Source organism: Phoenix dactylifera, chromosome 9, assembly GCF_009389715.1.
Source record: "Phoenix dactylifera cultivar Barhee BC4 chromosome 9, palm_55x_up_171113_PBpolish2nd_filt_p, whole genome shotgun sequence".
Lineage (NCBI taxonomy): Eukaryota > Viridiplantae > Streptophyta > Magnoliopsida > Arecales > Arecaceae > Phoenix > Phoenix dactylifera.
The window spans coordinates 9,293,335-9,306,361 of NC_052400.1; the positions used below are offsets into that span (position 1 = coordinate 9,293,335).

At 36.3% G+C, this 13,027-nt stretch overlaps 1 protein-coding gene across 1 annotated transcript; it reads right to left on the reverse strand.

Annotated features, from left to right (window-relative positions):
* Positions 1–239: 239 nt before the first annotated feature.
* Positions 240–12,353, reverse strand: LOC103716134 (CWF19-like protein 2). The gene is made up of 10 exons (XM_008804012.4): positions 12,167–12,353; positions 10,716–10,840; positions 10,139–10,637; positions 9,882–10,036; positions 4,175–4,372; positions 3,522–4,097; positions 2,897–2,976; positions 2,059–2,413; positions 1,544–1,756; positions 240–781 (listed from the first exon to the last, which is right to left on the reverse strand). The coding sequence occupies exons 2-10, from the start codon at positions 10,758–10,760 to the stop codon at positions 455–457; spliced, it is 2,448 nt and encodes an 815-aa protein (XP_008802234.2). The 5' UTR covers positions 10,761–10,840; positions 12,167–12,353; the 3' UTR covers positions 240–454.
* Positions 12,354–13,027: the final 674 nt, after the last annotated feature.

Sequence of the window (13,027 nt, forward strand, 5' to 3'; positions counted from 1 at the left end):
ATCTCTTTATATCATTTCATTTACTGATAGAAATGATGACGAATCTTCCATGTTTTGGTCAAAGAAATCATTTTATCTTTCTATATTTATAATATCTGTTACACCTATATCTTTTTAAAATTATTTATCCAAAACTATAAATAAAACCTCAAATCATGAACTTAACAATGGTATCATTATTGAATCATGAATCAATTTTCAGTGACAAAAATATTACCACCATGACCTCATGTGAGGGCTTTCCATGTCAATCATGCTATTTCCTTCTCTTTTGATTTTAAAGCAGGAAATCTTTCATCTTTAAAGTAAACTCACGATTGTGATCCCATCATACAAAACTCTGATATCTACTGAACTTCAAAAAAAAAAAAAAAAAAAAAATCAAATTACACTGATAAAAAGGATAAGATCGAAACATCCATAAAGACACCATCGATCCACCAGGTTTTCATACTTAATCAAGCTCCTTCGTCCAATCGAAGGGCTCCCACTCCCGGGCAAAACTAGCAACTGCTTGCTTTTGCTTCTCCACTGGCTCATGCCTCCGGCGCCGGTGCATGTCCTCCTCAGGCAGACGAAGAAGCCCTCTGAGGACGTTTAGGCCAAATCCACCGCTAAAATTACTGTCATCATCGATCACATGAACAAATCCCCTGTCAAGGCCAAATTCCACGTGGAAATAGGCAAAGTTTTGGGGTATCACTTGCCGCAGATTCCCACTAGTTGGGATGAGCTTCTTCATTTCATGCTGGCCCCACTCATCCTCTGCTTCTTCGATTGCCTGACAAGATATTCCAACTATTTAGATAATCCATACACATTCGACAAAGAATGAAGGATATTGGCATTTACTGACATCAGGAATATTCTAATAGCACTGTTTGAACGTTAAAACGCCTTCACATTTTCCTTAAAAAAGGGTAATCGGTCATGCTCATCCACCGTCAAAACACACTGTACCATACAGTAAAAATTATAATAACAATACGAGGAGTTTCAAAGAAATTTAGCAATGATAAGCTTCATCGTAACATAGGATATAATCGGTTAACTCCAAAATGACATGATTAATCATGAATAATGGTTTTGAAGCAGTCCATTAGGGATATCAGTGAACAATGGTAAATAACTTTCTGACGACATTAAATGAAGCAGGAGAATAAATGATATCAAAAGTCTGGTGATAATCGAAGTGATGGTCTGTTAAACTCGTACATAGAGGGGGAGCCTTGAAAGCATTTTAAAATTGAAGAACTAAAATATGATTAAATTAATCGAATGCAAACAAGAACATGAAAACATATGCAAGCATGAAAACATATCCTATGCCGATATTTGGCTTATACAAGCGGCAGGTAACATTGGAATAAGACAAAATCAACATTAGAGTTACAGGCAGAAGATTAACACATAGATAAAATAATGCAAAATGAACAGTTTCTTTGCAGAAAGATATAAGAAAGTCCCGCACTAGCCTCAGAAACACCTAGCAATATCTTCTAACGCTGACAAAACTGCACTTCGAAGAATATAAGTTACTAACCTTTTTGAAATATAAAGGTGCTTGCTTTGCAACCTCATACGGGACAGGAATACACTCAATTAAGCAGTGCCTGCGTTGCTTTGCCAAGCCGATAACAGTTTCAAGAAACACCACATCCTTGTCCTGTCTAGCAAACATCTTTGAGAGGCACTTCTTGAAGTTCCGTAGCTCCTCCCACACATTCTTGTCAACAGTTCTGGTTGCAGCCTCATGCTGCATGGTGGAAAAAATGCATCGCATAAGATCAACATGCTTTAATGTAAAAGAAAAACAGCAGTCATCCCAACAAAGACAAGATTATCTTAGAAAATTATTTGTTAAAAAGATACTATAATCTTCCGAAAGTATGAGAAACACGATTGCATCTCAGGAAACAAAAATTTGACAAGATTAAAATGATGCTTCAGCAGAAGCATTTCCACAAAGTGTAAAGAAATGCATCTTAGGATTATGGAACTTACAGGACATAAAAACTAATGAATGCATAACATATTCCAAATAGGAAAACATCTGACCTGCATTGGCAAAATACAACAATGGCCTTGCACGACAGGTTGACACTGAGGTAGCATCAGGTATGTGAAATTTCCTATGGAGACAATGAGATGTTTTGGTCTTGAGGGGTTCTCAAAACAAAATTGACAACGCTCTTGTTGTGTCAAGAGTCGTGCTGAAATATTTCTTTTTTCTTCAGGCACTTTCTCCATTTTACGGTTTCGTTTTCTGCTGGGAGCATCATCAAAATCATATTCATCATCTACCCTTCCTGACAAGCTATATTTTCTGTTTTGCGTTATTTTCTTGGCAAGATGCAAATCAGCATCATCTTCCCTTCTCTTGCGTTCATTAGATATCTGCCTCCCGACAAACCTACAACCAAGGGAGTGTGAAAGATAAGGGAAACAGAAGATTCCATTCCAATGCGAACATACATGAATTATAGAAATAGAATATCATTCAGTAAAATTATGTCTAGGGCACTCATTCTCTTAAATCTTCTCAGATGCTGGAAACATGATGCAATTAAGAAATCTGACCATATCTCATAGGCAACCTTTGGCAGTTTTACCAAAATGAAAATGTGATTTACTTTTGGTGGTTCAAAATGCAATTCAAATAACTTCCTATTTTCTCACTTGACCAATGCTACTACAAGATGATAGACACACACATATAGTGGTAAAGAGGTATATAAACCTAAGAGATAAAGATGATATGGACTATTACTGAGAACTGAAATATGCTTGTGAGTAGTATTGCTACATTGAATGAGAAATGAATACATGGTAATGCGATGTATCTCCCTTTGAGAAGTAACACAAAGATAAAAACTTTGATAGGCCTGCAGCATACCTGCTTGTACATTGCTCAGTTTCCTGTTTAATTATTTTAGTGCCAGCATCAGGTCTCTTGGCCATGTCCTCCATCTCTTTCTGGAAAAGAAAAGAAATATATCTATCTGGTCAATTCCAAAAGTTCCCGTCATATAACTTCTCAAGAACTTGAACTAGCAAGACTGTGTATTTGCATGTGAGGAATGAGCATTCAATTAATATGAGATTTCCTTGCTTACAAAAGTAGAAATTCAATTTTGACTTTGCAAAACTGTATTCAACATCTTTTTATATAAACAAAAAGGCAAATTACTGCCTAACTAGTCTATGCATTTTTTTCAACACAAGTTTGATTCTTTACACCTTCATATCCATTCCTTGACATGAAAAAGATGCAACTTAGATTAGAACTCCACAGCGCAAGCCATTTCTACACAGATACAAAACAACTGGACCCTCTATTGGCATGAAAATGAATATATTCAAAAGCATTACTGCAACACTGCTCCCGTACTCCATGAAGGTGTTAACGTGAGCAAATTCATACAGCATTCTCTAGATTTTCCCTAATTGTTATGAAATATATAGAAAAGAAATTATAGGTAATGATAGTAAGACAAGTACTAATAGATCCAATGTCTCACCGAAAGTTTCTCAGCCTCTTCATGCTTCCCTTTCATTCGAAGCTGCAGCACTTTAGCTGCTAACTGATTTGCAGTCAATACCTGTTTACTGGCTGAAGACATTTCACTGGAGCTTTGTTCCTTCCAGTCCATTTCATTTGCCCTGCGATCATTTGCCTCCACATTTGCATGACAGTCATCAGAAACAGCTGCATCTTTTCTTTGAAGACAAACAATATTTTCCATAAAACTTCCATCATTAGAAAATTTATTTACTCCAGACATAGCTTCAGCAATAAGTGACTTATCCTCTGAAGACATATTCCGAACTCTGTTCCTTTTCCACGATAAAGAATCCTGTTTAGGTTTTCTCATTTCAGGATGCCGAGAAGACTTATCACGTAAATAATCTCGGTTGCCACTGGGTACCTCTTCATCACCTCCCTTCGTTCCACCTTTTGCAACAGCATCAGAACTTTCTGCTTGTCCCATCTTTCTTTCTTTTATAGCGCGTAGATGAGCATGTGTGGGGGCAGCCCTAGAAGCTGTCACAGATGCAGCCAACTGGTTCAAAGAGCCCCATCGTTCTTCAACAACCTGTACAAGGGAAACTGTGATCATTGGTCACAAAAGCTGGTGTTATATTTAACTGTATATATCAGAAGTTGGCATACATCATCAAGTTTTCGTCCTTCACGAGCTGCTTGCTCTTTTGCGCGCTTTAAGGCTTTCAGTCTCCAGCTAGCACCACCATCACCAACAACTGAAGGAAGAAGTTGGTTGCCAGCCTCAGAAATGGAAGCATCATCTGGGTAACCACTTCCATTATCTTTCAGATATGGATTCAATTCTTTTGGATTTGTTCTCTTGACCTGTTCATACCAAAAAAAGAGATTAACTCAAGGTTGCTTTCCATGTTTAGGTAGCAGAGACACAATAAATCAGTTATTGATATGTTCATTGCAGGCAAAAAAAATGCAAATGCTAGACAAGAATCAGCTGTTTCAAAACATCCACAATATTTCTCAAGTTATTAGCACAAAGTCCTAGAGCCTAGAGCCTAGAGCCTAGGGCCTAAGAGTTACACTCAATAGTTCTATATTAACTATACATCCATAATTAAATAACATATCAAGCTCAGGGTTTCAATACTAACAGTTTTGTTTTATGAATAGCAGTAACTTGTTTATACCTAGTTTAACATATATCATGTACATCATGTTATTTATTTTTTTTCTTAAGAATCATGATAATAGGCTAAGAGCAAATATGAATACAAAACAACAAGCCCAATAAGTTCAGGATTAGGCACAAATATCCTATCTTGCTATAGATTCTTATCAAAGTCCATGAGCACAGAAATTGGAAGCATCCTCCAATAACAACCATTACTTCCATAAACCAATAGAAATGCAGATAGGTGTTTTGAACATCTTCGTGAATGTAATTTTACTAAAGTTAATTGTTTCAACTACATTGGTGTGTTTCCAAATTCTCCCCTGCTAGCACACTATTGCGACATCTCACCCTCAAGGTATTTGGGAAGCAAAGAGAACAAACCTCACCAAAAGATGCCAAGACCATGTTTTAAAATTTTACTTAAACTCCAAACTCCTATTGAAATAAAACATAGTTTGATGAAATTAACCGACATAATTTGTAGTAATTCAATTACTGATAATTTAGAGAGACTAATCATAGAATATTAATATGGTTTTAACTAAATATGTGTTCCAAAATATAGGTTTCTCAAAAATGTTTTGACATATCAATTTTAAAAAAACTGCATGCCTCATTAATTAAGATGCTTATGTTGAAAGAATGAATTATGAGTTCTACTCCCCACTTGTAAAAATTTGCCAAACTAAAGATATTAATTTATGATTGGTTCAGGTCAGGTCTGGGTCAATTATGGTTGTGCTGGGTCAATCTGGGTTTATTCTGTACCTCTAAAGTGGTTGGCCTGAAGCAGTTTAGAGCGTTTTGGGCTTCTGTTCTTGTGTTGACAGGTGCCTTGAGCAATTGTTTCGAAATAAACCATTTCTTCTAAGGTGTTGACAGCTGCCTAGACAGCTGTTACGGGCTTAATATAAGCCCAATTCTCTCTATGTCAGAGAGAGATTAGAGCCAAAAAAAATCAGAGGAAAATCTCTGCAGAAATTTCAGCAAGCTGTCCCACTTTCTTATGTCCTTTCTGCCTTATTCTCCTACTCCATGCTCTTACTTACAGATATCTAAAGGGATATGCTACCGAAATTTTGTCCAAATTTAATGGATTAAAAGCCATTTTAGATTGGACATGAATGTAAGGAAAGACTGGTTAGTATGCCGTCCTAATGTCCATAGCAGCCAAATAGTATATTTATTGACTATAATCCTCTTTGCGTTAACTAAGTTTAATACTTAAATGGTTAATAAATCCTAGAACCATATGCTTAAATGGAATAAAATTAAAGTTTTGCTAATGCGCCACAATATTAGGAATGGGTTCCATGTAATGATGAACTTAACATGAGCATATCTTGAATTAAACTCTTTAACTATTATTGGACCAATTAGACTTATCCTTCCAACCATTTAGTTGGACTTTGAGGTCATCTAAGTTGATCCTATTTGACTTGAGACCTGAATACACACCTTGGAATGGGTGACTATGCTCTCCACCTGGGTTAGGTGAGTATAACCCCTTGTATGAATCTTGGGGCAATACCTTTTAGTGGGCACTTTTAATTTAATTTGCCCTACTTCCTATAGGTTCAACCCACTTCCATTAAGAGTATTTTAAAAATTTTTGGGGCCATAGAGGACTGCAGACCTTGTGTGGTCCTTGAAGGGTTCCTTGGTGTTTGCTCTTAGGGTGTCCTATGCGCATGCATGCTTGTGGACTGGGGTAGCAGTACTCTGGAGATGATCTGACCTGGAACCTAATGCATGGTGGAGGTGGATTACTGTCTTGACGAATGTGTGGTTACCTATACACTGCCAAGCAAATCTGCAGATCATTTTGGACAAACAACCTATTTTGCAGGTGACAGGTCAGATCTTAACTTGACAATTTCCAGCACTCATCTCAGCCAACATAGAATGGCTAAACAATATAAATATCAACGAAAATGGACCTACTAACCTCTCAGAATATAACAATCACATGTCAACCTGTAGACATGGTTTAATCAATGATGATTACAAAGGCATATATTGCCACCTTTAGTGGTGATCATCTCCTATCTGCATAAGTGCCACTTGCCACGGAAGAGGCAACAGGAAAGTGTGGTCAATGGAAAAATGAAAAAATGCCTCAAATGGTTAGAGTTTTCAAAGAAGAGAGATGAGAAAGTAAATTTTTCATAGGAATAACTTTCCCACATTTCATGAAAAAGAAAAACCTATGTGACACATGGAAAAGCCATTTTCCCACTAGCTGGAAACTGTGGTATTTTTTCCCAAAAATGCCCTCAAGCCATCATGATCTTCTTAATAGCCATTTTTAATAGTTAATCTTAAACTATTAAAAATTACCACAATATAAAGAAGTCGTGGTAATTTTAATATAAATATATATATTAATAACTATTAAAATTTACCATAAAATAAAGAAGTTGTCTGACTTTTAACTAAAAACTCAACCCAATCAATATTTTAATAGCTATTTTTAAATATTTTACATATTTTTAGATTAAAAAAATTTAAAATAGATATTAAAGATATATTATGAATTGTCGTAATTTTAATAGTTAAAAATATTTTAAAATAGCTATTAAAAGTATATTCTCGTCATTTTGGTATTGAAACTTCAAAACCTCCAGACCTTAGTGTTCCAAATATTTGATTCTAAAAATTATACGTGTGATGTTTTTTCCTTAGCCCCTTTATTAAGTACATAACAGGTATTTTACCCAACTTTTTCAGAAAAAATAGATGCTCAACCAAACATAAGTCACTCTAGAAAGTATGTTTCTTATACCACTTTTCGATGGTCAACCAAACATACAAAAACTACTTTCTCAGGTATCATATACCTAGGCATCAGCTTCCTAGAAAAAATATTCTAATTCTTCCGACAAATCAAACGAGTCCTAAGAGAAAAGGTATAGTTGTTGCAAGTAAATTCAGCTCTATTGCCCCATTGGTGCATTACTATATTGATGAGTGCACAAGAAGTCTACATGTTGCAAGCACTTGCTCCTCAAAGCTCACTATAGCACCCCATGCACCCCCCCCAACAAAAGGAAACACAGAATATAGAAAGTAGTAAATTATAAGTGCACGAAAGAGTTCAATTGATGCATTAACATACGGATCAGCAATTTTAAAAGAAGAGGAACCAAGGCATCAAAACATAAGCATAGACCACATAATGAGCATTTTTTTCCCTAAAAAAAAAAAGCTAATTAAGCTTCCTCACTATGGTTGCATAATTCTTTTCAATAGTGTTAATAAAGTAGATCAGTTCGGGACTATTACAATTTAATGGACATCAGAATAACTGTGACAACACTTTTTCAGTCTCAAGCTAAAATTGATTTGATTTATTTTCTATTTTGGAGCATTTTGACCTGCATCTCAAACATCAGTAATGATTGACTTGTTATCTTAAACATGAACTATAGTATTTAAGCTTCCAAGTGTTGATTAAATCTCTGCTATATCTCATTTTGGCTTGCATGTTTTCCTTACCCTGTCATGTATATTAAAGATTTTGCTAATTCTAGCTTAACCTTACATTCTTCATAAAATGCTTCGATGTACTTTCAGAGAATTTAGTCATCCCCTACCATTAACATCTTCTGCCTATCAGTCATTCTGCACTTGGTTGATACATCTCTTCTTGTCATGCACCTTACTCTTTCTCTCCTCGGCTAGCATGGAAATTGCAGAGCATGCAGCATATGATTTCACTTAGTGAAGTTTTAATTTATTATTTCCTTCATATATAGAATAAAAATGCAGCATGGGCATTTCATTCTTCATTAATGTATCACTGATGGTTGAAATAGATCACTTCCCTACCATATTTATAAGCTTTTTTAGATCAAAATGCTTTCAGGCTTGCTAAAAAGGAAGAGGAACAAGAAGGAAAGAGAATGAGGAATAACAAGTGTTAAAAGGAACACATGCAAGCATGCAGATATAAATGAAGTCATTATGGCTTAGTGTACTAAGCTTCTTCCAAAACTGTCCTTCCTACTGAATTTGTTCAATAACCATAATCATAAAACCATGTCCCAATTATTTGGTGTCAGCTTTTTGAGTCCTCATTCACCAAGCTATGAACGGTAGTTGGATCCATTTCATAGTTGGATATGCTTTCACTGCTGGCGGTCAACCTAATTCTAACCCTCCCCCCTGTTCCATCCCACTGCATTCAATCAAGGGATTTATAGTTCTTTTACATGCTTTAACGACACAGTCCATAATAAATGATTAACCAATCAATTATTCGTGATAAGGCCATCTCTACATACCATCTCTCTCTCTCTCTCTCTCTCTCTATATGAGTGTGAGTGTGTGTATGTACACATACATATGTGTGTGTATCTACATATATATGTATTCATGTACATAATCAGGTGCAGTGCACGTGTTTTTTTTTTTTTTCTAGATTGTAGTTGAGGAACTCATAGGTCAAGTGAGTGGTCTTTTAAATCCTTTTAGATAATGAGTGGGAAGGGGATCTAATAATTAAGACCAGCAAATATATAAAGCTCACCTATTTATGTGTCAATTTTCATGCATAAATTAAAAAAAATCATGAGAACTTTTTTCTCTTTCTCCCACATTGTTGATATCATGCTTAGGAAGGAGGGGTCTCACAAACCTTGGACATTGTAGCATTGACACCTTAGTTTGTTGGTGTTGAAAACTTGACTGAGCTAGTTGATGTTACTTTAATGAACCCTAGATACTTTACATGTTTAATTCTATAACAAAACCAGGCTGGCTTGAATAAAGGAGTAGAATGGCCTTTGCATTTCTTCTAATTTAGTCATCAATTTTGAGAAAAGAGAGAATGCAAGAAAGAAGAAAAGACATGGAGAAAGTACCTTAGAAAGTATCATGTGGCACAAAAGAGTTCAAATATGTTTCCAATGAATTTGGAGGACTCAGGTTAGTGTAATGTATCGAGGACAGTTTTTTTCATATTGATGTGGATCTGAAACTCCATTTAGTCAAACCCTTCATAATATTTGGGGCATTGTTAATGCACTGGATATCTATCACTTGACATCTTAATAAATTCTTCATTACCAAAGAAATTAGTGGAAGTAACACCAGCAAATGTTGTAATGCAAAATCGAGACTAAGTTTCTAGACAAATTTGCAGTGAATATGGTACAACACAGAACCACCCAATATGCTTCGAAAGAGAATTAGTTTTACCTCTTCAACAATAGGCCTTTCTGGCTCATTGTCCACTTGTATCTGATTGTTGTCCATCTTGCTTCCAGACCTCAACATCCACTCAAGCCCCAACTCCTTCCTTGCAAGCTCTGTATCATTCTGGGCAGTGAAGTCTCTTTCATCATCTTCATCACCTATAACAAAAAAAAAAAAACCGAAGTATAGTAATTACAAGCCCCACAACTTCCATAGTTTGAGCAACACAAATCAAAATACAATCAAAAAGGAATTTTTACCTAAGAACTCATCCTTCCCCCCATCCCTTTTCCCTCTGCTCTCCTTCCCAGGCTTCCTCCTCCCTTCCTTCTTTCTCTTCTTCTTCTTCTTCTCATACTCCTCAGATGAATAAGAATCCTCTGACCAGCTCTCCCTTCTCCCCCTCCTCCTTATAGATCTTCTCTCCTCATTCCTATCCAAAGAGCTGCTGTTGTCGCTCTTCGTCCTACCCTTCTCTCTCTCTGAGCCTTCTTCATCCTCATCAGAGCCATCATATCGTGAACTCCTCCTCCTCCTCCTAGACCTTCTCTCCTCATCCCTATCCAAAGAGGAGTCGCTCTCGCTCTCCGACCTTCCCATCTCTCTCCCTAAGGGTTCATCATCCTCATCAAAGCTATCATATCGTGAACTCTTCCTCTTCTTTTGGTTCCTTTTCAATCTCTTGTGCTTCCCCTTCCTGCTGCTTGAATCCTTCCTCTCCTCATCAGAACCATCAAAGTCTGAATTTGACTTCTTCACCTATCAAAATTAAAATTTTGCAAAAAGGACAAATTCAAAGGAATGAAAAAAGAAAAGGAATAAAAAAATGATGCTTACCTGGCAGAGCTGATCTTTGGGTATAAACTTGATTCCAGAGAGCATTTTCTTTTCTCTCTTTGGTATATTTGACCAGCACTAGAGTAACACGGCCTAATGTGTTCCTAATCCTACTGCCAATCAATCTGCAAAGTGAGATAAAGCAGGCATGAAGCTTGGATAATTAAATTTAGTAGTTAAAAAATATCTTTAAAACATTTTATGAAATCTTTTAATAAAAATTTTAATTTATATAATTTTTAATTTTATCAAGAAAAACATCCTAAAGCTAGAGTTATGTCAGAATGATAGAATCTATAGCCAGTAATAAAATTCATATATGAAATAACAATTTCAAAAAAAAAAATTCATATTTTACTTTTCCTTGTCCCTAAACACAGATATCATAATATAATAATAATTACTATGCACACAACCCCCCCTTCCCACAAAAAAAATCCCCATCTTTTTCTTTTTTAGATCCAAGACTTCTTTGTTTCCATCGTATTTGATTGCTGAAAGTTGCCCACCAAGCTATCACCAAGCAGGGGAAAATATTATCTACTTCTTAAAATACCTAATCAATCTTCTGAAATGAACTTGAAAAAATGAGTTGCTAAAAGGTGCTTAGCAAGAATAATTGGAATAACCATTTCAAAGGCAGTATTCACATTAAGCCTGAATAAAATATGAGTATAACTTACACTATAAAACTTATTTGTTACTAGATTTTTATGTTTTTATTTTGAACAAGAAAGGATGAAATTTGAGTTTCTTTTGAAAATGATGATATTTTATACTGAGAAGCAGCCCTTCTTAGAATAATCCTCTCCTATATTAGATGTAAGGAAGTGTAAAGTAATACGATGGCCCACACCTTTCCAATTATTGATAGAAGACAATGGAGATCTACCAAAAAAATAATGGAACATTTGTACGCATTTCGGAGGTATTATTTTGCTTGAATTCTATTTTTTTCTTTTAACTCTGTTGGTAAAGAAAATTAGATGAATAGGCAATTCACAGCGATGAAGTCGCAATTTTTGATTTGCAAGGTTGAGCTCATGTAGACAAATCATGCAATAGAAATACTCAAAAAACTATAAATATTATAGGTTTTCTCCTTTCTTCTCCTCTCTCCTTCACCCGTGACCCAAGGGAGGGGCGACCCCTCGTCAGAGTGCCCGGAAGGGGGCCGGCCCGAGGCCGGCATCCGGCCGGCGGCAGCCGCGTCCCGGCCTCCCTTCTTCTTCTTCTTCTTCTCCTCTTCTTCTCCTCCTTTTTCTTCTGTTCTTCTTCTTCTTCCTCTTCTTCTTCCTCTTTCTTCCTCTTCTTTCCTCTTCTTTCCTCTTCTTCCTCTTATTTCCTCTTCTTCCCTCTTCTTTCCTCTTTTTTTTTTCTTAATTGATTTATCCTCCCAAGTGGATCGAGAGGAGGGAAGGCAGTAAAGAAGGGGAATGGACGGATCTTACCTCGCTATTGAGAACAGGGGGCGCGGGTGGTGAAGTCCGGCGAGAAGAGGCGCCGGCGGAGGATACCGGAGGTACAACCTGGCATGAGCGAGGTCGGCGGCGAACATCAGGCCGCCGGAGTGCCCAGATCTGGCAACATCCCGGTCCGAGGGCAAGGAGAGAACAGGGAGGAGGGGGTTCGCGGAACGGGTGAGCTATCGGGGGCTTTATAGCACCTGGAGAGGGAGAGGCCGCAACGGCCAATGGGCCTGGCCCAACTGTGTGCGGGGCTCACAAAATATATTTACACAATTTCGCTCCAAAGTTGGGATTGTCAAAAAAAACAGCACAACTGGTTGAACGTCATATTAGACATTTTGCTTGGTAATGTATAAAAATTTCTTCTTTTTATTGAGTCAAGTTTATTTCTATTGCTTTCTGGAAATTCACAAATTTCAATTCATGATATTGCCATGATGTGTTCTTCGTTCATCAGCTACTAAAATTTCTTAAAGACCAGTGCGCTAAGTGGATAAGAAGACTAATGAGCTCCTATATTAATTTTGGTTTTTATGTATGTTTTGTTCATTGCACCAATATAAAGTTACATTGGTTTTGCATTTTGTTTTAGGGAAAAGTAATAGAAACAAAATTGGTATGGCGAATAAGAAATGGAACTTTTGGACAGAAAAAAACACATTCATATTTTAGTAAAACAAGACGTGGATTTTATGTACTTTTAATCAAAAAAAATCAAAAATTGCTAACATGACTTCTAAGAATTTAATAATTTTTTATATATTTTTATTTATTGATTTCTAGATAAGAGAAACGATTTCCACTTCTCACTCTCTCTTTCCGAGGGAAAAAAATCGAATTCAC